Here is a 23,632-nt window from a genome sequence, read left to right on the forward strand (position 1 = left end):
TTTAGGTACATACTGCAGGGAGGCAAAGGCTGGCTGGGGGGCCTGGAGCCCAGGGCGCTCCGCGGGACTCCAGCCCCCCCGCTGCGCCCCAGCCGCTGGACGCTCTGGGCTTTACGAGGTTCAGTTACCGCAGAGTCCTCCATTAACACCTCCTCTGATTATTGAGAGTCTGGAAGGGCTGAACGCAGCCTCAGAGCGTTTCTCTGGGCACCGGCCGGCGTCTGTGCCCTCTGCCCACCCTTTCCTCCTCCCCCTCCCGATCTGGAAGCATAAACAGAAAATAAAAGACAGGTGGAGAGAGCTGAGGGTCAGAGGTGAGGGAATCAGATCAATTCCAACGGGGTGTCTGGGAGAGAGGAGGGAGAAATTAATTTTCATCCAACGCTTTATTTATTTATTTGGATTAACAGAGGGACACTCAGTGAGACACGGGGACTGACCCGCACCTCTGGCAGCCGCCTCCCGCCTTTCCTCGCGGAGAACCGAGTTCTTGTGGGGGAAACGTCTGACATCGGACCTCAAGGTAAGACCCTGATGAAGATGTTTTAGTCCGAGCAGCTTTCTGCCCTCAGAGCGCGCCCGGACCGCCGGGAGTTCCAGGGACGTCTTGGGAGCCTACCCCAAGAAGGGCCGGCTTTGCTCCAAGCCGAGTCCCTACCTGAGGTCTCCGCGGGAGGAGCGGTTTGGACGCGCCACACAGGCTGGGAGGTGCTTGGGGAAGCCTGGCCGTACCGCCGGGCTGACGCGCGGCTTTTCTCTGCCAGTGCAACCACCATTACGGCGTGATCCACTCCTTTTCCTCTAAGAATGCTGAACGGTACCACTCTAGAGGCAGGTGAGTTACGCGCCAGGTTCCTTCTGATGTTCTCTGCCCCTTGGGCCACTGCGTTTATCATGTGAGTGTGTGTGCGTGTGCGCGCGCCTTCGTTGGGTGGAAGGAAAAGGAGTGTGTGTTTGTCCTAAAAATTAAGCCGCGCTTCGTAGGCTTAAAAATACACATTATCTTTCAGAGTCTCCTGATAGGGTTCCTCAAACCTTCGTCTCACTCATTTTGCCTTTCTCTTTGACTGCCTTTGACTTTCCTCAGGATCAGGGTCGGGGCGCCAGGCTGAGGTGCTGGTTCCACGGATCCTCCAGTAGTCAGTGGCGCAAGGGACATGTCTTTTTCTTGGAAGGAATGGAACAGGGGGGCGAAAAGACACCGTTTCTCGCCCGTGTAGGGCTTAACTGGGAACTGGCTTCACCCACATTTTGTTGTTGTTCAGTCCTAACCCAGCGCAGCCGTTTCTGCGCCTGATCTCAGCGGACACCGTGCGGGACTTCTCCCTTTATTTCTGGGGAGAGGAGGGCAGGCGGCGCAACACTTCTCAGGTAAAGGGCATCAGATTTCAGAAGCGTGGTATTCTAGACTTGGCGGCTGCCCCTTTGGAGAAGAACCCGGGGGCTACAGAGGACAGAGGTTTGAAGGAAGCAAAAGCTGGCGAAACGCTTTTTAGTCGCAAAGGGTGAGGGTAGGCAGAGAAACCCGCTAAAGAGCAGGGCCTTGCCTGGGGAGTGGCACCCAGCGAGAGGCTGGCAAGGGTGCGCAGCTGGAGCGTGGCTTTGGGTCTCCTCCCCGCTCCCCGCCCCGTCCCAGCTTTGCTTGGCTCACTCCCATTTGTTTTGAGGGATACTCCCTGGAGTAGGACTGGATCAGAAGTACACCCGTGTAGCAGCCCCGGTATGAACCTGCCAACCTCAGTGTAGTGGGAAGTTTTGCACATAGAGAATCGCGGTCTCCACTGTCAAGAGAGAGGCCCCAGCGCGGCCCGGCCATCAGCTCACCTTCCATCCAGCGCTGCCCGGGCATCCAGGGCCAGGAGGCAGGGCGCTGAACGCATGGTTCCCAGCCTCAGGATGACACTGGCGTTTTACTGGGCCTTGGGATGCTCGGGACAGTGCCAGAAGCTGGATACTGTTTTAAGAGCTGCACCTTTCAGACCAAAAGGGCTCCGCAACCAGCTTAACCGGGTCTGGAGGAAAGGTAATGCCTGCTTCTTTACAGGGCAAACTACAGGCACAGAATTATGGCCTCCAAAATTCAGGAAGAAAAAGACCTTAAGTCGCCTTTGCTCTCAAAAGATGCACATTTGTTGGGTCACTTCCTCTCTCTCAACCCTAACTGTCCCGTGGGTTTACCTTCCCTTTCCTCCCCGCTGGGGAGTTCTACTGGGCTCGGGTTATTTGCCCATGTGGACCTGCTTGCGCCCGAGTCAAGGGCGCTGCGGTCTTCTTGACCTTCATAGAGTTTCTAGGATCCCCAACTCCCAGTTCCAACTACTATGCTCCGCTAGAGTCCCGCTGTCCACTTTCCTAAAAGCCGCAACAGTAGCGGGATGGATGATGTCGGAATAGAAAGGAAAGAAAGCTTAGTGGACTGCCTGTGCTCGGTTGTGAGGGAAAGCAGTGCTGGCGGACGGGCCTGCCCCATTATTCCTGGTAGAGCTTTGAATTCAGAGGAGACTTGAGATCCTATCCCCAAGGCAGGCTCGAGAGAGCCACATGCACCTGTCCCATCGAGTGAGCCAGCGGCTCAGCCCCAGGAACTGAAAAAGTGAACTCCCAAATTTTTATAGAACACTTGCGGGCCATTACGCCTAGAATTGGGAGAAGGAGGAACACGTTTGTTTTGTCCCCAGCCGCCAGCCTCAGCCCCTTTGCTGGAGAGGTGAAAGGAGGCAGAGCTACAAAGATGCTCTCCTTATTTAAAGCGCTTATTTAAAGTCCTTTGAGAATGAGGAGTGGAGGGAGCTCTTAGGCAATCTCTCTTGGGGGCTCGAAGACAAAAAGAGTAGAACACCCTGGATCGCACACCCAATTTGAGGGCATTCCTTCCCAACCTTCATGGACTTCCTCCTTAGGAGCTATGGGAGGAGGCAGGGCTGGACCCGCCGGGACCTATTTCCGCAGAGCTAACAAGGACCTCCCAAACTCCAGCGGGCCCCTGCCCCACCCCCAGCTTTCTCCAGATTTCCTGCATTCACTGAGAAGGAAGAATCCTGGCAGTCTGCTTCTTTACGGGAAGTAGCAAATACCACTGGATACAGGAACTTATAACTTGGGTTTTATAAGAGCAGGCTTCAACTTGGAAACTGATTGCAGAAGGTGTTCTGCCTTTCCTGTACCTAGATGATTAACGAATATGTGTGGAATAGAAGAATGAATGGATGATTGGAGGGCTTACAAGACTTCCGTGTTTGGCTTCCCTGGAGACTGTTAAGTTCTGGCTTTCTCCTGGTGGTGTTTAACTTTCCCTGCATGCCGTCTCCAAAGTTTTATCTCTTGCAAGGAAGCAGTGGTATTCTTGCGTTCTTTGTTGTTGATTTTGCTGAGCAGGCCAATATGCAACAAGAACCAAACCTAATTTCAAACACCACCATTTTGGGGTTGGGATAGGGTTTAGCACAAAGTAGTTAGACAAAGCGGGTTGAGGTCCTGTATTTAATTTTTTGCTTGAAGCTTCCTTGGGTGAATTGACTGAGGGGACCTCTCAGAGACTCCTCCTCCTCCTCCTCCTCCTCCTCCTCCTCCTCCTCCTCCTCCTCCAACTCTGAGTCAGTTTAGCCTCTGACTTGTGTGAAGGCAATCTGCCCCTTTGTGAGAGGACCTGCTGTCTCTGAAAGGACTGCTGCCCCCAGCCCCTCCTCGGGGCCCTTCTTGTGTGCACGTGGGTTTGAAAAGCTCATTGATTCCCATCCAAAGGGGCTAATTACATTACTTACAGTAAATAGCAGCCCTGCTGTCAGGTATAGCTGCCAAAGTAAGGAGGAGGGGGATGTCTCCAGCTTAGTTCACTTGATTGGCTTCATTTTTGTGTGAAATTGTGCTTTATGAGCTGTATTCTGGCACCCGGAGGACGTAAACTGCGTCCAGTCTGCAAATAACATTATTTTTGACCCTGAGAAAAAAGGAGGGGAAGCAGTGGAGTCTTGAGTTTCATGGAAGAGGCCACTCCAGCAGCCTCAGAAGGCAACGCTTTGGGACAGGAAGTCAGGCTGCTGCACCAGGGGTCGTTCCCTCCCTCACTTTATTCCTGCCTTCCTTCCTTCCCCTTTTCCTCATCTTCTCCCTTCCTTTTCTCTTCCCTCCCTCCCTCTCTCCCTCTCTCCCTGGCTTCTCTCCCGTCGTCTTTCTAGCTTTGGCCACAGTTCCCTGTCGGGCTCCCCTGGGCAGAGGGAAGAGGGTGTGCGGCCCGGCGGCCCCTCTGAGGCTCCTAGGATGTGCCAGGCCACGGGCACCGCAGTCCCGGGAAAGGCGGCGGGGAGCAGTGGCGAACGCAGGCTGGCGGCGGGAAAGAACGGAGCCGGGAGCGGCCCGCGCGTCCTCCTCTCTGGGTAAAGCCGCGTCGGTTCCTGCCGCCGCGCTGCGCTTCGGACCCCTAGGGGGCCTCCGGCCGTTTGAATGAATCGACAATATCAGAGTATTGTGGACACTTTTTAATGGGGCCGGGGAGGGGCCGCCGCTACCGGGAACAGAGGGCGACAGAACAATCCCACCTCTTGTGAGGAGCAGGTCTGCCATTCTGCTTGTCAGTTCTCACCTTCCCCTCCTCCACGGCAAAGAGCCCCTTTCACACCCTTCAGAGTGTGCGGGTGCGCCCAGTTTTACAAGTCCGCTGTCCTGCCAGGGTAGTGGGAGCAGCACGCGATGGGGCTAGCGCCCAGTCCTGCGGGGGCAGGCGCCAAGCTCCCGGGAGTCCCCCAGCCGCTGCCCACATTGGCAAGTTTCAAATGAGACACCAGAATCTCCGGCAGCTTTCCTTCCAACCTGAACCAGGGAAGAGAATAAGCCGTCCTACGCCCAAGACGCAGCTGCATGCCTATGTGTACAGGTCCATGCTCTGCCCTCTACACTCTGATTTTCTCGAAGAAAATTGTTTTGCCAAAAGTAACCCTGAGAAATGGAGATGCTCCAAACGACCTTTTCACTTTGGAAGAAGCCAGCACCTAGTAGGGTCTTGGGCCCTCAAGAAGGTGAGCCAAAGGGATGAATTGCCAGACAGCTGCTTTTAAAAAGTGGGTTGAGGAAGACGGGATGGGGAGGAGAGGAACCAGCATTATTTCCGCTTTAGTAAAGTGCTTACATTTCAGCTCAGTATTTACGTATTTCGGGTGGCACTCCTGTAGGCTGGGGATGAAAAAGTCCACAAGGAGAAAACTCAAAGTGTGGAGTAGATATTGTGTGTCCCGAGCCAAGGTCTGATCTTGAACTCGGATCAAATAGGCGGGTTCTAGGCCTCCTGCACCAGGGCGGGGACAAGAAGAGCTCCTTTTTCCCTTTAAAACATGACTGCTGGGAACTCTTGGAAGGATGTGTGTGTGTGTGTGTGTGTGTGTGTGTGTGTGTGTGTGTGTGTGGAGGTAAATGCCCCCTCCTCCTGCCTCCCCGCTCTCCATCCCCCCACCCCTTTGTAATGTTTGTCCTGCTTGCCCATCACCAGGGGGTTGAGAGGAGTATGACAGGTCTTTGTTGTCTGAATAAAAATCCGTGGCAGCTCCAGGGAGAGAACTCCTCCTACTAAATTATCAAAAATGGGCTGGCTTTAGTCTCTTAACAAATTGGACACAGCTCAGGCAGGAGCAGTCCCCAACCCAACCTACAGGCACTGGGAACTTGCAAGCAGCCCGGGAACACTGAAAATAGCACTTCTTTTTCTTTCTTTGTGTTCAAAACTATTTTCTTTCTTCACCAGATTTTGTTTTCTTCCCCCCGCTGCAGTTGTTTCCCATTAGTAACTCGATCTCTCTGAGCAGTAAGATTTGCCTTCTACGCCTCTTTTTCCCTCCGCCTGTGTTTGTTTGTTTTCTGCACATCTCTCCTTCAGGGAGCTGCGGAACTTCCCCCCTCCCCCAATTTCCACTTCTTTTTGCTCCTTCCCCGGCCCCCCAAGCAGACGGATTTCCACTCGGTCTCTTTCTTCTCCTCCTCTCTCTCCCTCTTTCTCTCCGTCCCCGAGCGTCTCTGCGCTCCCACAGCGCAGCCCTCTCGGGTCCCTAGCCTCCTTCACTCGGATGAGCTGAGAGCCCCAGGCGTGTGTATATGGAAATAGTGGGGTGCCGAGCAGAAGACAACTCGTGTCCTTTCCGCCCCCCAGCCATGCTTTTCCACGGGATCTCCGGAGGCCACATCCAAGGCATCATGGAGGAGATGGAGCGCAGATCCAAGACTGAGGCCCGTCTGGCCAAAGGCGCCCAGCTCAACGGCCGCGACGCGGTAAGGAAGGGCTCCGCCGCGGCGGGAGCCCGGCACCCCTGCGCCCTCGGATAAGCTAAGCCGACTGCCTTGCTGGTGGAGGTCGGGGGCGGCGGGTCGTAGAGACATCTGCTTGAGGCTGGCGGGTGGGTTTTCTCCCGTCCACGTAGGTCTGCAGGGCTAAGAAACGGTCCCTTTTTCTGAATTGAAATGTCTGCACTAGCTGGCTATCCTCTGTCGCAGCCGATTCCGAAAGAGCAGGCTCTCCCTGAGCTGGGAGGAGGAGTGGGGCGATGGGGGCGTTCTCTTCTACAGACCTGGAGGTTCCTCGATTCCGGGGCTGGCGTCTCCCCGGCGAGGATCCGCAGCTCCGAGGGCAAGCCGGGCGCAAGCGGTAGGAGGACTGCGCGCTGCCGCGGCGTGCTAGCCAAGCAGAAGCCCAGGTGGCCTTAGCCTCTGGGCCTGATGACCGGACCTTTGGAGTAGATTCGGACGCCACTGGGTCGCTTCCAGTTCTCCAGAAGCTTGGGGCTGGCGACCCTAGCCGAGAGATTTTCATGGGTTCTGGCATCCCGACTCAGTCCCTCTATCGAGACAGCACTGCGTTTAGCGCCGGGGCCGGGCGGGTGTCATGTCTAGGGGGAAATCAAATAAAACTTACGGAGGAGCGCGCCCAGTAGAAACTCATGAACTTTATAACCCTTAAACAAGCTAATCAACTACCAATGTTTCTACTATCCATAATAATTAAGTCGTGTCCTCTTAATAAAGAAAACCAATTACTTATCTAACTGCTTCCCTTACCAGGTTACTAACGGGAGGGGGAAAACTACAGAAGTCCCCGGAAATGATTTCAGCAAAACATAGCTGTGTAGGTCCTTTGGTACCACACTAAAACTTGTAGCCGAAACTAATCAGGAGACTGCTCTAGCCTCTCAGCGGGATTTTGGGTCCGGCAAGGTAGCCCAACTGGTGAACTTGTCGAAATTTGTGACCCTCATTCAGTGCCGGCGCCCCTGGTCGGAGTAAGGGGCTAAACTTTACTTTTGCAGGCCCTCTGAAATTTCGTGGGGGACGTTCAACCCATTTCTGCTGGTCTTGAGGGAAGTGTCCGGAGGTTAACTTCTTTCCCCTTTTTCTGGTCATTACGTTTAAAAACAAATAAACCCAAACCCAAATTTTGCAGCGGCTCTGGGGTCCTCAAGGTAGGGCTTACCGTCCTCAGTCGGGTCAGTGGGGACCCAGGAGGAAAGCTTAACTTCGGCACTAAACAGATTTTCAAGACAAAGGTCTCAGTACGCCTGTTGCTGCTAGCGAAAGAGGGGACTGGACAGAGGGGACTGGACAACGGACTGTCTTTGGGAACAACCACTTTACACCCTTATCGGGAACAGGACCAATAGACCTGAAAATTAGGGAACAGCAGAGTCTGACAAATATCTCAATCAAAACAATGTCGACCAAGTTAAGAGCACAGGTCCAATAATCTCCTTTTTGCTTTTGATTTCAATGCTGCTTATAAGCATGTAGAGAAATCGAATTATAATATTGTTTGTTTAAAAATAACCTGTGCTGGTTCAGATTTCCTTTCCCTCCCCAATCATTTCGGTTGTTTTATTTTGTGTGCGTAGAAAGCCACAATTTTTAGCTTGTAATTATTTGAATTAGGAAACTATCATCAAACTATAGTCAAAATTCTCCCAGTCCTTTTTAAGCGAGGCTCCGGATGGCCGAGATGTCTTGAGGTTAATAGTCCCGGGAGGACGCGAACGCCGGTTCAGGCAGTCACGGAAGAAAGCGAGCAAGCCACAAAGGGAGAAATGACAAATGTTTTCCCCCCGACGTCTGCCTTTGTGCAGTGGCCCCTGGCCCCTGCCGCGCTCCGTGCACGCCCTGGGATCTCTCTGCCTGGGGGAGAACCCCGCGTCCTGCGGCGACACCGCGCGCCCTTCTCAGCCTTGCGGTGTGCTTGCTTTGCAGGGCATGCCCCCGCTCAGCCCCGAGAAGCCCGCTCTGTGCGCCGGCTGCGGGGGCAAGATCTCGGACAGGTACTACCTGCTGGCTGTGGACAAACAGTGGCATCTGAGATGCCTGAAGTGCTGTGAATGTAAGCTGGCCCTTGAGTCCGAGCTGACCTGCTTTGCCAAGGACGGTAGCATTTACTGCAAGGAGGATTACTACAGGTACTTCCCTAAACCCCAATTCTTACGCCCGAGTACACCTGGCGGGTCCATCTGTCTGAGCCCGGAATCCCCTCTCCGTCCCCCACCTTTTGCCCATTCCGGGTGCGGTTATCATTTCGGAGACCAGGGAAACCCACTGCACATGCCTTCAAGCTGCACTCTCCCTGATCGGCGGTAAGGACGGGTGGGAGGGACATTCGAGGTCTAGCACGTTATCAGCGAATACCACGCTCTCCATCACTTCTCAGCTTGGCAGGCGGAACTTGGGGGAATTTGGGGAAGAGTAAATTGACACGGTCTCCATTCAAGTCTCATGGACCGAGACTTGAATGGGTTTTTGTTTTCCGCTTGCTACGAATTGGGCAAGTTCTCCGCCTTGAAACTGAACTAGCGGCCCGGGAAGCAGTAACAGAGAATTAGCTTTTTGCAGGTGGCAGGATACTTTGTAAATGACTATGACAAGGATTACATGCCATTGCCAAAACCCAAGCCATTCATTTCCGAGTTCCTTTGATCGCGTGTTACAACCATGTCCGCCAGGTTGGAGAGAAAACTCAGCGGCAGGCGTCTTTATTGATTCTTCTCAGTTATGTTTCTGGACTAAGAAAGGCAGAACTATGTGCAGGTGACCTAGCTCCGCTCTCAGCCCAAGCAAGAGAAGTGGTTAAAAAATAATAACCTTAACTCTACAAAATTGTCATTTTCCAGAACTGTGTCCGCGTGCTTTCCCGCACACTCGCACATCCAGGAATAATTATATCTTCCTTCATTCACAGAATATTTTGTAATTGAGTAAGTGTTTTCACTTGGCATGGCAATTTACTATTCTAGTGCTATAAGTTAGCTAGTGCTGGTTTGCTTTTAATTTTTGATTTTTAAATTTTCACTTTATAGAGAAGAAAACTAAGGCTTAGTTGCCCGATTCTTCTGACTTTCATGTAAGGATCCTTTGTCTTGGTTCATCTGAAAAGGTCGATGAGCAAACAAAATTAATGCCCACTGTCCTGCCCTCCTGGAACCCTCCTCCGAGGCCTCAGTGTCAGGCCACTGCAGACAAAGCCCAGGCGTCGCGGGTGGGAGATGGCTCTGCCTTGCTTCAACTAGCGCCCTGACTCAACTGTTTCCTTCCAGAAGGTTCTCTGTGCAGAGATGTGCCCGCTGCCACCTTGGCATTTCCGCCTCGGAGATGGTCATGCGCGCCCGAGACTCTGTGTACCACCTGAGCTGCTTCACCTGCTCCACTTGCAACAAGACTCTGACCACGGGCGACCATTTCGGCATGAAGGACAGCCTCGTGTACTGCCGCGCCCACTTCGAGACCCTCTTACAAGGAGAGTATCCACCGCAGCTGAGCTACACGGAGCTGGCGGCCAAGAGCGGCGGCCTGGCCCTGCCTTACTTCAATGGTACCGGCACCGTGCAGAAGGGGCGGCCCCGGAAGCGGAAGAGCCCAGCTCTGGGAGTGGACATCGTCAATTACAACTCAGGTGTGCCCCCTACCCTCACCCCTAGCTCAGTCCTGGCCTCAGTTTCCCTGAGGAAAACTCGTAGAGTTCCCTCCCCGTCCAAGGTCTTGCTGCAAGAGGGTGTTTTGCCCAAGGCCTCTCTTCTCACTACAACTCCCTCTCACTCTGAAGGAAGGGAGAGAGGGAGAAGGAGGGGGAAGGGAGGGAGAGGCAGCACTTTATTTAGGTGGTGGCAAAAAAACACATTCATAACCATGGGGCTGTAGTGACTTCCCCTCAACAGGCAGAGCCAAGTCCTGGTTGCCCATTAGTTAATGAGCCCATTAGATTCTGGCTCCCAGTTGGAGCAAAACAGCCCCAGGGCAATTCCTTTGTGGAGGCCAAATTATAGATCCTGGAGGAGGTTTCCTAAATACTGAAGGAAAAAAAAGTCTTCAGAGCCCAACCCCAGTCTGTCTAGAGGGGTCAGAGGCTGTGGTCACCAGCCCAAAGTTAATCAGGAACAGAGTTGGCAAGAGTGTTGAAATACGTAATCCCTGATCTTGGCAAAAGGCCGCCGTAGGGGTGGGAATCCCTCTCCACAGCTGAGCTGGTCTGTCTCTTTCCTAAGTCAGGATATTCATCCAGCCGTCTCATTCCCAGTGTGATAGACCATCCAGACATCCAGACCCCTGGCAAACGGAAAGAACCTTCAGGTCAGGCCCCCTGAGGAGGCTTAATGGTATCTCAGGCATTCATCTGTACTCAACCACCTCTCTCTTCACTAAAAACAAGTCAAGAACACATTCTTCCTTGCTTTGGGGGACACACCTATCATGTATCAATCTCTCACATGCGCCAGTTTCCCACTCTTGGTAGCCTGTCCCCACTTCCCATTCTCCAGGTGACGACGGTGATTGGCCCTACAGATGATAATCTAACTCTGAGCAGAAGAGACGCTCTTCTTGAGTCCCAGTCACTGGAAAAGAGGTTTCAGAAAGCCCTAACTTTTTGGGAGCCCTAAGGACTTTCAGTGCCCTGGTCCAGACCTGGCTGAGAATCTCAGCAGACTGACACTCAGGACAGGGGAAAGCATTCTGTTGGAAGGGACCTTGAGGACTATTGCAGCAACCCCACTCTATTACCACAAACGCTCCAGATACCAAACATGGGCACCCCAGAGCACGGGATCCTGCCTGTTTTTCTCTTCAGTTCCCAGGGCCTGGTATGATGCCTGATGTTGCTAGTCAGTGGTAAAGCACAGTGTCCAGCCAGTTAACTGTTTGGCCCAACATCACACAGCCAGTATGAATTTGGAGCTAAGAGTCCTGCTCTGAGTTTGGAGTTTTCAGGGGAACCCATACAGGATGAGTGGCCGCTTCCTCAGACCTCCCTTAGGTTCTCTCCCGGGGTTCCCTACCGCCTGATCTAACTGAAGAGGAGAATTCTTTGTGGGCAAGCACAGCAGGTGGCTTTGCAGGGAGCAATGGGGAACGCTGTGCAGCAGCACTTGTCCCTAGAGGGTTCAAGCCAGGGTCGCTGGACGGAAGGAAAAGGACCTGCCGACTCACTGCAAATCTCACTGGGGTCGGTTAGTCTGTGCAAGAGCAGCAGGCAAAGCCCCGGGTTTTGCCAACCCTTGGTAGTGGCCGTGCCCTCACACTGGCCCCTGCTGTGCTGGGGCAGGAGATTTGGTTAGGGGCCACTTTGCCCAGTAGGCTTACTTCATCTTCTTTGATGCGTGGTCCCCGGGGCAGGGCAGGCAGGGCACTAATTGTTCTTTATTAATAGAAGATGACATTGGAATCTCAAGCCACTCACCAAGGCCCTAATGAGAGAGAGAGAGAGAGAGAAAGAGAGAGAGAGAGAGAGAAAGAGAGAGAGAGAGAGAGGGCCACTCATGTACAACTATGGATGGAGTTTTGTGAAAGAAGGGCTCTCTCAGCCCAGATAAAATCCAGAAGGGTGAGGATTTCTAGCCCAACAGTGGGCAAGCCTGACTTATTGATTGTTTATTTAATCTAATTAGCTAACTTTGATTTCGCTTTGGATCTTACTTCATGTTAGACAGGTCCAAGGAGCTTTAAGAACAGTAGAATTTAGATTCTTTTACTTCTCTGAAAATAACTAGAGAGTACAAATATATTTTTAAGAAGAATACAAGTCTCCTTCTGAGCCACTTAGGTCTTTAGTTTGCAAATTAATGCCGCTACAAGTTGAAGAGAAGTTTGCTTTTGTCTTGCTCCCAAAGGAGGGAAAAATTGCTGAGGCCCCCTTAATCCAACTTTGGACCTCCCACCACTACAAACTGGATGCTTCTTAGTTAACATCTACTCCATCCTTTCTGTACTTTTCCCAGAGATACTAGTAAATAGTATACATATTTTAAAGATCAGGTTAAAATTATCAATGGGAATTGGTTTGAAGATGCCTGACCAGAAATCAGCCCATCATTTAAAACAGTGCTTGTGAATCTAATGCCACTTTGCTACAGAACTCGGGAAATAAACCCTTCAGCAAATTAAACATATGTTAAAATGCAAAAAATAAAGTTAATTGGGTTTTAACTCATTATTTTAGCCTTCTTTGGATTTCATCTGCCATCTCTCATTAAATGTAAACAAGTCTCATAAAGGGTATGGTTGATACTAAACCAAGTATAATTTACACAATAATATGTTTTAAAAATGTGCAGAAAACATGTTTGTGACTCAAAGAATCTCAGAGAAGTTGTGAAACTTGGCAAAGACCAGCTAGTGCTTGACATAGGGCAAATGCCTTTTAATGAGAATATCCCTAGTTTCGTTTATCTCTCTGTGCAAGTTAATCAGGCAGATATTTTAGAAAGAGACGAGGGAAATTTACCTGAAATGCTTGAAATAAAGCCCTCCAGGGATGAGAAGAAGATTTAGTTTAGGATAGGAAGCTCTTATGTGTGTAATTTAAACATTAATTGAGAGATTAAACTTTTGCCACTTCTCAAAATATCCTTTCTTTAGGTCCTCTCTTCCTATCCAAACTTTGAAGGCTCCTGGTGGTTAAATTAGCCTGGCACTGACCCCTAGTGGTCTTCCAGGAATCAGTTAATTCTCAGAAGGTTACATGCCGTCACAGCAGACACTCACTTGAGGGTGGCTGACCACTGCATAAGTGACTGGAGATAAAATACTTAGACCTTCTCATTAACTTTATAATACTAGATGTGAACTTACCGGCAGATATTTAAAACAGTTTCAAGAGTTATCATTTCATCTCATAATTCGGGGAGTGGGGGAATCCCCTATGGCTTTAGAAACAGGCCTTGGAGACACATGGTCATTTGTAAGTTTACATAATGCATGTGTAGTTAAACATAAATGATATCAGATAATGCACTGTTACTCTGTAGAAGAAATACGTTTCTCTATTAAGTTGTGTAACACGAGATAACAGTCACAGGAAAATCACATATAGTAATATCTGTTTAATAAAGACCCAACGAGCTATCTTCTCACACATTGGATTGTGTATTTTATGTGGAAACAGAGGCTATAACTGTATTTAACATACTAAAGTGCTCTGCTGATTTTTAATCAGCAATAAGGGATATAGAATGTGTATTCAGGGAAGCAATTTCATCAAATCTTACTACAACTATGTTTCATAAACTTCATTTTAAGAACCAATGATTATAAAGGCAGTTGGGAATCATATTCATTTTTATATATTACCCTGGTATGGAGTGGGGGCAAAGATGGCTGAGGGGATTATTTAAGCACCAAGTCTTCTGTCCCAAGTGTGAAATTCAATTTGATATGTTGTTCAGGAAAGATTACGTGTTACATATGATAGAAAAGAAATCTTACTTGAAGAACCCTCCAATGACTAATGTGTGCCTCTTTGACTATTTTTTGTGAGTATATTTATAATCTGGTTATGAAATATGGCTCAGTTTACTGCAGAAAAGTATAGTTTTATAGTAGGTCATAGAGATGCTGTTTCATCCATTTGAGGGTATGAAAGTGCAATTCTGTAGAATATTTGAACTTGACATATCCCCACTGGGCCAAAATAGGATAAAATGTAATGCATACTCTTTCTGTTGTCTCTGGATATATGGTACTCTTCCTGGTGGAGTTTAAGAAGCCTGTGTTTCACATTCGAATGTATATATCTGACCAGGATTCCACTTCAAGTTGATTTAATTTTGCATTAATACTCACTTGTAATTTTACTGATGAACAAAGTGCCCAACATCTTGATTGAATGCTTTTTGAGCTCCTGCCCCTGTGTTTGACTCAGGGAATCAATCCAAAGGTGAATATGGTATAGTCATTTCCCTCAGTGAACTCACCTGTTCTTTTGCCAAGTGTGTCCTCCTGCTTATTCGCCTTATAGAAATACAAACAAAGGAGGCATTTGTTTGTGCCTAGTCTTTTTACATTAGGAATTTCTTGTTAAGTGAGTTTTATATGTGGCTGACCTCTTGGTTGATGACTATAAAACTTACGTATTTCTGTAAATATGCTGATTTGCTGAATATTTTTTCAAAAGTAATTCTATCTAGCAGGCAGACAATACTTCATTAAGCCGATTGGAAGAGCTCATATTAAGGGATGCCTCCCATTTTTAAGATTCAGGTTTCTTTCTCCCTGGAATGACGTGATCAGGATGGTTTTACATTTTTTATTATAAAGCAGTACAAGACAGGATGATCAGATCTAAATTTATATCAGATAACTATCTGAAGGAAGGGTTTAGAGAAAAAAAAAACTGCCATGCTCTTTAATTTGTGAAGTTGGCTGAATCAGTAAATATTTCGCAAAAATGTTTTCATTTTGCAATTGTATTTCCTATGCAGAGCCAGTAGATTCTTGGAAATGACCCTTTAAATGTGTAGCTTTACATCCTGGGGATAATGACTTTCTGACTGGTTTCAAAGACTGGGTTGTTTTGCCCTGGGTGCTGAGCAAGTCTTTGTAAGAGGAGAGAAAATGCCGCCCTCTCTCTGCCAGGCCAGCCAGGGGCATAGCTCACAACCTACTCACATACATCTGGAGCGAAAGGGACTAAGATCTGAGCCTAGAAATAAGCACCACCAGTGTCTCTCAACTGTGAGCTGTGGGGAGCGCTTCAGGCATGAACCGTGTGCAGAGAAGTCTGGGCTCATTTTCTTTCAGAAATATTTATTAAAATCACTCCAGGGGAAAAATATTTTCTTTCTGGTATAGCCCTGTGTTAACCAGTCATAGCTAAAAGCTGGAACAAATAATATTCTTATGTTTACATAAGAAATTCACAAATTTTAAAGTTCTAACTTCTCTCCCCATTTCAGCCGTATCTAACTGTTTCCTGACTGAGAGAGCTCTAGCAGTATGAGGAAAGGCTAACCATTAGAACTGACCTAGATGCTTCCTTAGTTGTTGGGCTCTCAGAAACTTTCAGACTTGAAAAAGTAGTAATACGTTTTTCTTTGCTCCTCATGACAAAAAACAATACCTTCAGACAGTGTGTCTCATTCCAGAAGTACAGAAAAAAGAGTCTGAAAGCACTGTGAGTATGGGCAGTGTGGGCAGTGGGGCGCTAACACTGCCCACACTGTACCGCTCATAGCTGTGTTAGAAAAGCGTTTCTTCCTCTCTCGTAGGTCTCTCTCACTCCCACTTTACTACTTAGGGTTCGTTCATATTCTCAAATTCTTCTAGCAACCATTAAGCCAAAGGGAGGATTGCATTAATATTTTTCTATTACATAAACTTTGGTTGTAGCTACATTAACAGATGAGTTTGGCTTGCTTTAGCAATTATCTTCTTTCTTTTTGTTGAGATACTATTCATAATTGGGTTGACAGCCTTTTACACTGCTGCTTTATTACCATAGCAGTGTCATACAGCCTGCCATCATGTCAGCGAGTGCAAGAATTTCCATTGAGCAGTTGTTTTGTTCACTGTTACTGCAACAGGTTGTAATGAGAATGAAGCAGACCACTTGGACCGGGACCAGCAGCCTTATCCACCCTCGCAGAAGACCAAGCGCATGCGAACCTCCTTCAAGCACCACCAGCTCCGGACCATGAAATCCTACTTTGCCATCAACCACAACCCAGATGCCAAGGACCTCAAGCAGCTTGCCCAGAAAACAGGCCTGACCAAAAGAGTTTTGCAGGTAAGACGCATCCATCATTGACTGTGCATACATTTCCCTTCCCCTTGCCAGTGAAAATAGTGCTCTTCCCTATATTGCTTCTTACCAGTTGATCTTACCTTTCTCCCTAGAGGGTGTACTGAGATTTTGCAAGGGCTTCTTGGAGGGTGCCCAGCGACCCAGGGTCTTTTTAAATACAGCCACATTCTGCATATGTGGACGTGGACCCTCCAAAGGCAGCACAGCTTGTCTCACTGCTGTGCAAATGCAAGTGATGTTATCTGCACAGGCTGTGGCTCTATGGATTTCCATTAATATTATGCTCAGTGCACAGATTTGAGAGGGACCTGTTGGTGCTGTCTTAACTCAGCAAACTTTTGGCAGCCTCACTCACCTTCCAACTTCAGGTGGATCCTTTTTTCTACTCCTGAAAGCCAAAAATATGGTTAGTGTTTCAGCAACCAATTGGAGCAAGCGTTTTCCTGCCTTAACAAACCATAATTAAAAACAAAATACTGGGCGTTAGTTCTGCTGTCCAATTGATTTTCTAAACTTATCATGGTAAGAACATATAACTAATGAAATTGTAGTAGGTTGCTGTGCCTGTGATCTTCTCTCACTTCTTGGTGACAAATAGCAGGCATGTTAAATTCTGCTAAACAAGTTTCAGGCTGTTTGAGGTCTGTGGCCCTTCCTATGTGAAGAATATTCACCATGTGTTAGGCTCACGAATGGATTGAAGTCTGTTTCAGGGATGTTCATTTCATATGAGTGATTCTTACTTTGCCATAGTTTCAATGGCCCCGCTTCCTCTCCTTCTCAAAAGATAACAGTTGAGGAATCACGCTGTATTTCCCTGGCTTTATCACCATGTGTTCATTTCCATGGTATACCCACGTAAGCATCAGTTGTTCCAAGTGGCACTTGTTAATGCGAGAGGGTGGAATAAGTGCAGTTGAGAGAGAATAAATCCGTAGGGTTACTTGAATAACTCTGTTTTAAAAGAAAGGAAAAAAAGCCCCTTTCCTCCCCCAAAAAATCACAATTATATTTAAAAGGAGAGACATATATCACAAACAAAAAACAAAAAAAAAAAAAAAAAAAAAAAAGAAAGAAAAAAGAAAAAGTGAGAAAGAAAAGAAATACAAAAATGAACATCGGTAAAGAAATCAATTGGGATTGGTTTGCAGGTTTGGTTCCAAAACGCACGAGCCAAATTCAGAAGGAACCTTTTGCGGCAGGAGAATGGGGGTGTTGATAAAGCTGATGGCTCGTCGCTTCCGGCCCCGCCCTCAGCAGACAGCGGAGCTCTCAGTCCACCCGGCACTGCGACCACTTTAACAGACCTGACCAATCCCACTATCACTGTAGTGACAGCCGTGACCTCTAACATGGACAGCCACGAATCCGGAAGCCCCTCACAAACTACCTTAACGAACCTTTTCTAACATTGGTTTTTTTTTTTTTTATTCTTCCTCCTCTTTTTATTATTATTATTATTTTATTATTTACAAGACTTTTTTTTTTCTTCTAACCCACAAGATATTTGGGGAATAAAAATAACAGCTTGGTGTGTAGCATCTGCAGCCACTTGGCAAATGAGTTTACAGTATTGTCTCCTTTAAGTGAATATATTTTGTCTATAAAGTGTATTTGGATTTTTTTTTAATTAATTAGGTCTTTCAGTTGGTAAGGAGAGTTTTTGAATAATTCTAATAAGTGCCTCTTAAAATTATATGTTACTTATTTCCAGCATCTCGAGGAAAAAAAAAAAAGAGTGGTATTATTATGGGCAAATAATCATATTCCCAGTTAAATGATTAGGTTAATAAAGAACCAGATTATTAAATAGTTAATTTTTAAGTCTTGCAATTGTACATGTGATTATGGAATTTTGAAAACATTATATTTTTAAAATTTTAAAACTGAAAACTTGTTTTGAGTATTTTTATTTCTTACCAAAACTGTTAATTTAAGTGAGGAATACAGACATTTTAAATAGTAATGATTAATTAGGTGAGAGATCTATTATAGGAATGTGACTTTTCCTTCTCTTAGGGATATGGAACTCAAAAAACTTTTTACTTGGTGGTTTTTCAGCATTTGAAAAATACTTAAGCTCCCTGTGTATCCATGAAAACTCCACATGTATTTTGACATTTCATACTTTTAACCTCCTAAAGTGAAAAACAATAGCTTGGAAACCATTCTTTCTAAGTTACTTTTTTTCCCAGGGAAAATGGAAATAAGCAAAATATAATTTTTTAAGAAGTAAAAAAATCAGTATAATTTAATTAATAGCTCTAATAATTGGGTTCACCTGTACCATGATATTGTATCTGGCATTCTATATGAATAATGTTAAAAAAAAAACCCAGCCTAGTAGACTAATACCAACAATTTTTTGTTTTGTTTTGTTTTGTTTTATTTTGGCATAGGTTGACTTATGTATTGAAAATAACTTTTCTGACACTAGAGATTTGAAGTTATTAGTCTTAAAGTAGATAAACTCAGAAGCCTTGTGGATGCTGATCTGAATATATTTCCTAGTTTACAGTAGCATTTTTTTTCTTTTAATTTAAGCTAAAATCTGAATGGTCTGGGCAGTGGTGAACGTTCATCTATTGCGCTTCTGTTGTAGTTAAATACCAATTAGATTGTGGATTTCCTAAAAAAAAAAAAAAAACAAAAAAAGAAGTCAAGATATATGTCTTGCTTTGGTGGATTGTTAAGAATAACTTTGCACATATTCTCCACTTTTTGGACCCCTTACATCTCCTTTGGTGGTCCAAGTGGCTATTTAATAGATTTTAAAGGTGTCCTTCTGGCTGTATAAATGTGTGGTTACATATTGACAGTTCACTGCCCACATTAAAGTGCATTATTGTAACTTTTGCTCAGGGTCTTTAGAAAATTAGCACAGAAAGTAGCTTATTTTTTAAAAAAAGATGATGGAAGATAAGTTAACACTGTAACAGAAGAAAGGTGTGATTGCCATTATATATTTAGCAAGTATGGTTATCATCTTATATGGAGCTTAAATCTTGACTTTTCATATTTCTATTACATTTTGGGCATTTACCACTAACCAGACCAAACAACCTTGGTAAGGCTGAGATCTTATTAATACACTTTTACAGGTAAAATATTGACACTTATAAATTTTGTTCTTTGACAGAACAATATATGGTACTATAGATCTACTTTATTAAGTAGACTAATTATAACTCAGTTCTCCTATGTGCCTTATGATATAACTTGGAAGTAAGTTTGTGAAAAATCAGGATATATGTGTTGTTTGTTAAATTAACTGTTTTAAGCCCTTTTGACACCTCACTAGTTTTGTACTGTTTTACCTCTTATTTCTGAAACTCTTTTTATGGTGTATCCTGTTAGAGGGGACAAACATGTCATAGAAAGCAGTTGTGCACTCTTTCAAATATAGTTGATAAATTCAATAATCTTATATATTGAGCTTCGTGTTTATAGTACAGTAAGTGGTCTAGCAAAATTGTCCATGTTTCTTTGTTTATTGATAAATGCATTGTATAGAAACTATTTCCCCTAAATATTTATGGACCAAACAGTTGTGATATATCCTATTAAATTTGTGTGAATAAACCATTTTGAATCTAAGGAGTTTTATTTCCCATCAGTTTTATTTAAGTTTTAATTGTACTAGTGTGTTCCAGTATCTATATGTAAAAGCTATTCAAATGGTAATACAAAACTTTTAGAAATTAAACATACAAATAGTTTTTAGATTTCCGAACTTCTGATTCATATTAAATGTTACACATTGTTGCACATGCAATGTAATTCAATCTAGAAATACTTTAAATATATTTGCTTATAATAAAAGTGATGCCCCACTGATTTGACTCAGTCCAATTTTTAGAATAAAAAGGCTAATTAGCAGATAAAGTAATTGCATGGAAATAAACAAATATGATTAAGATTTTATTTTAGGTCTATTGAGCACAAGTGGATATTTGTAAATCTAAATAGAAATTGCAGACCCCTAAAAGCCAAGTTGCTCTGTAGTTAATAAATTGTCACTATGATTTTTTTCAGGGAGAACAAATCTTGGGGCATTACAGCCAAACATCCCGACGTTTGAAAATTCCCTAAAGTATTAAAAGAAGGGGAAAAGTTTGATCGGAAATCCACTGCAGTGAAGACAAAGACACTATTAGGTTATGATAATCATACATTAAAAAATTTATTGAGCCAAAAAAAAAAAAAAAGAGAGAGAGAGAGAGAGAGAGAGACTTAAATGTCATTTACGGAATGTTAACAAAACTTGTGTTCTTTATGGTGTCTAACACAACTGAAGGCTTAAAATTATATGGTTTAAACAAAATTAGATAAACCATGTACAAAACCAGAGCAACCTGGCAGTAATATGCCCACCCCATATTTGAAAAAAATTATTATTGAAAAAAATTTCACACATTTGTCAAGCACAAATAGTTGTAAAATAAAGTCCAAAACATTCATTTCACCTGCTTGCTAATGTGTATTAGTCCTGTTAATGACATTTTCCAATTGTAAATTCAAAGAAAAGCTATCACTCATTTAAGAGTATTAGGGATCCAAACCCAGTAATTTTAGTATTATTGTTTATTACTTCCTTTTTAAACAGAAATCTCTGCATGCACTTTTACATCTGTCACCTCTAGTGTACACCTCTGTATGATGACTTATCTTTGCTGTTTCTTGTATGATAAATAGCTTTCATTAATAAACATTTATTTGATGCAAACATAGTTAACTTTATGTTAAACACACACTGTTGAAATTAATTTTGAACACTCTTAAAGAGTCAGCACAGTACATTTACAACTTGTTATACTAATGAAAAATACAAACAGCATAATGAGATAAAATTCTGGTAATCTAGGTTAAAATTACTTACTTGGTTTTTACCTTTTCATGACTTATTTTCATTTGTTGTATTCAATTGCCACATATATTAAAAGTAAAAATCAAAGTGAACCCAAATTACAACAAAATAAACCTTAGACTAGACTATTGTATAAAATTTCAGCAATGTTTTTAGATTACTAGGGTAAAATTTATAGATCTTATGTGAGTTTACATGTTTGCTATGCAATGAACAAATTTATTGAAGTATACAAATATATTCTGAACTATAAAAAGATTAAATCTTTGCATAGTTCAAGTTACATATGATTATTACAAACACAGGAGCAAATGGAAAGACACAAATATTTAGGAATGAAGTTTTTTTAATTGTTAAAGGGAATATTTGAAGAATAAATTTTTAGCTATTCCTATTTAGCTGTATATCCAAAGCATATGTTAAACAAACTAACATATAAATACTTTCCAGAAAATTTTTCATTATGATGAAATTTTTATTATATACAAATGAACCCTATGTAAATGATGTAACTTTTATGAATGACAGACATTAAATATTTCACTTACGTGTATTCTTAGAATTTTGAATGTTTTCTTAAATGCTTTCACTTCCTGAATACTAAAAAGAAAAAATTTTAAAGGAGAGAGAGCAACTTACTAATAAAAAAAGAAAAGCAATGCACCATAAGTAGACTATTTTGAGTGATCATGAAACATGTTGGTTTTGTCAGTAACTTGAATGTTTATGCCTCATTGAAACCTCATCCGTGGCTATAGCAACTTAAATAGATTTTCCAATGCATTTCCAGCCAGTTTATTCAAATCTTTGCCCTACAGCCTTGCCTTCTTTCCCTGTTCTGTCACCTATGGCAATTTCATTTAGAAGTATTTTGGAACTTCGCCTGGTTTTACAGACCTTTAAATATTTGTCTGGTATGTGAGATGCAGGAAGAGACCAGAGAGGAAACGAACATAACTGAAATTAGACATCTGAAAAAAATAATACAAATTTGAAACAGGCACATTTTTTAAAACTAAAAAAAAAAAAATAGGAGTACTAATTATGTGAGTGGGAAGAGAAAGTGTGTGCTGCAGAGTTGGAAGGTCTATTGCACTTCACTGTGATGTAAAGCAGTCTCTGAGTCTCGGCAACTGCACACTTACTGTTTAGTGTGGAATAGAAAAATGTGGACCTCTTAGTTGAGAGCAGGGCACTAAATTTTCATAGCTTCTACCTCCCAATTGCCTGGGTTAGTCTAACTTCTGGCAGATTGCTCTTGGGCAAAAAGCTTCACTGAGAGTTAGTGTCTGCGTGCTTTGGTTGAACAGCCCCCTTAATACTGACCTACGTAGTGGATAGGTTTTTGATACCTCAAATAAGGGTAAAACTCCATAATCAAGGACCCAAAGCAAACACTTTTACAACTTAGGTGATTTTTCATCACCTAAAACATAAATAGCTTTATTTAGAAAAATCCAAGTGGAATCAACCATACATTCCTTTATAATAACCCCTTTTTGGGGAGTCAAAGTATTGTTTTTTTATTAGCCACATATAAATATCATCTCATTTTCTCTTGCAGTGTGACTGCAAGGGGTGCTGTGTGGAATGCATTAGAACTGGGAAGCTCTGGAATGGAAATTTGGAATCATGTCATTCTAGGCTCTTAAAGAGTATGTTAGAGATAATACTGTTGTAAAAAATAAATATAAACACCTAATTTTATATGAATTTTTGCTATTTAAATTTTAGCTATGTTATAAACAAAGCTAGCTTTACTTGTAGAGAGTTTGTGTACTCTTGAGGTCATTCAATAGCTTTTACATTTTGTAGTCTGTTACACAACAGGGCAAAATAAGCACAGTAGGGCTTAGTCTAAATTGAAGAAATGTTGAATTTTCTTTGAAACCATATATTAGATAAATCTGGATTGGCCTTTTAGATCTAGTTTCTGTTTTTAGTAATTGGGAACCAACTGTCAATATTAAAATAAATAAAAACGCCTCTAATGTAAAGCTGCAGTCCTTTGCTTCCAGCCAATGTCAAAACTAGGAAGGTTTTTTTTTTAATGGTTTGCTGTTGATTTTAAACATTTTAATAATACTTGCTCTGCCCTCACGGCAGTTTTTTTTTTCAGAATAATAATATGATTTACCTTATTTTAAAAACAAATTATAATTCTAACTTAAAATATTATTTTAAATGCCCTCTGGGAAGATTTCCATTTTATTTTATGAGATTCCCTGGCAGTGGGGTGGAGGTGGGGGGATGAGGTTGGGGCAGGGAAAGCTGAGAACTGTGCATGATACTCAAGGAAAGGTCTATGAATATGATGTAAGTAGTAACATTATTGACACAACTAAATTTCCGTTTGACTGTGTTGCGGAATAAGATAATTTTATCTAACATCACTCCCTACTTGCAACATTTCTCTGTGAATATTAATATAGTTAACCCTCCCTTATCATGTCTCACATTAATAAGTTTCTTTTCCCTTGGATTAATTTTTGCTTCTTTGCATTACATTTTATCTTGTGCTAAGATGACAAAAATCAAGCAAGAATAAAGATCCAGATATTAGCCATATGTAGAAAGTTCCTGGTGTGCATTTCTGTGTACTTTTCCCTCACATATTAGAATTGTCAGGAACGCCTTTTTCTTTTGGAACTCTCTGTTTATGTTTTGCATGATCTTATAAATTAATCTGAAGAGTAATTGGATACCTTTTATGGTTATTTGAAAATAAAATTTGCTACAAATAA

General features: G+C 43.9%; 1 protein-coding gene across 6 annotated transcripts; it reads left to right on the forward strand.

The window, feature by feature from the left end:
* LHX9 (LIM homeobox 9) lies at positions 1 to 23,632 on the forward strand. 6 transcript variants are annotated; one of them, XM_032288629.1, is made up of 8 exons: positions 1 to 314; positions 411 to 523; positions 765 to 835; positions 6,134 to 6,252; positions 8,212 to 8,414; positions 9,546 to 9,901; positions 15,801 to 16,003; positions 17,173 to 19,619. In XM_032288629.1, the coding sequence occupies exons 3-8, from the start codon at positions 808 to 810 to the stop codon at positions 17,428 to 17,430; spliced, it is 1,167 nt and encodes a 388-aa protein (XP_032144520.1). In that variant the 5' UTR covers positions 1 to 314; positions 411 to 523; positions 765 to 807; the 3' UTR covers positions 17,431 to 19,619. The 6 variants fall into 6 exon arrangements, with proteins under 6 accessions (XP_032144520.1, XP_032144521.1, XP_032144524.1 ...); XM_032288633.1 differs by lacking the exon at positions 17,173 to 19,619 and adding an exon at positions 20,057 to 23,632 and having other exon boundaries at positions 3 to 314; XM_032288630.1 differs by lacking the exon at positions 765 to 835.

Source organism: Sapajus apella, unplaced genomic scaffold (assembly GCF_009761245.1).
Source record: "Sapajus apella isolate SASKATOON/1434 unplaced genomic scaffold, GSC_monkey_1.0 scaffold22, whole genome shotgun sequence".
Taxonomy (NCBI): domain Eukaryota; kingdom Metazoa; phylum Chordata; class Mammalia; order Primates; family Cebidae; genus Sapajus; species Sapajus apella.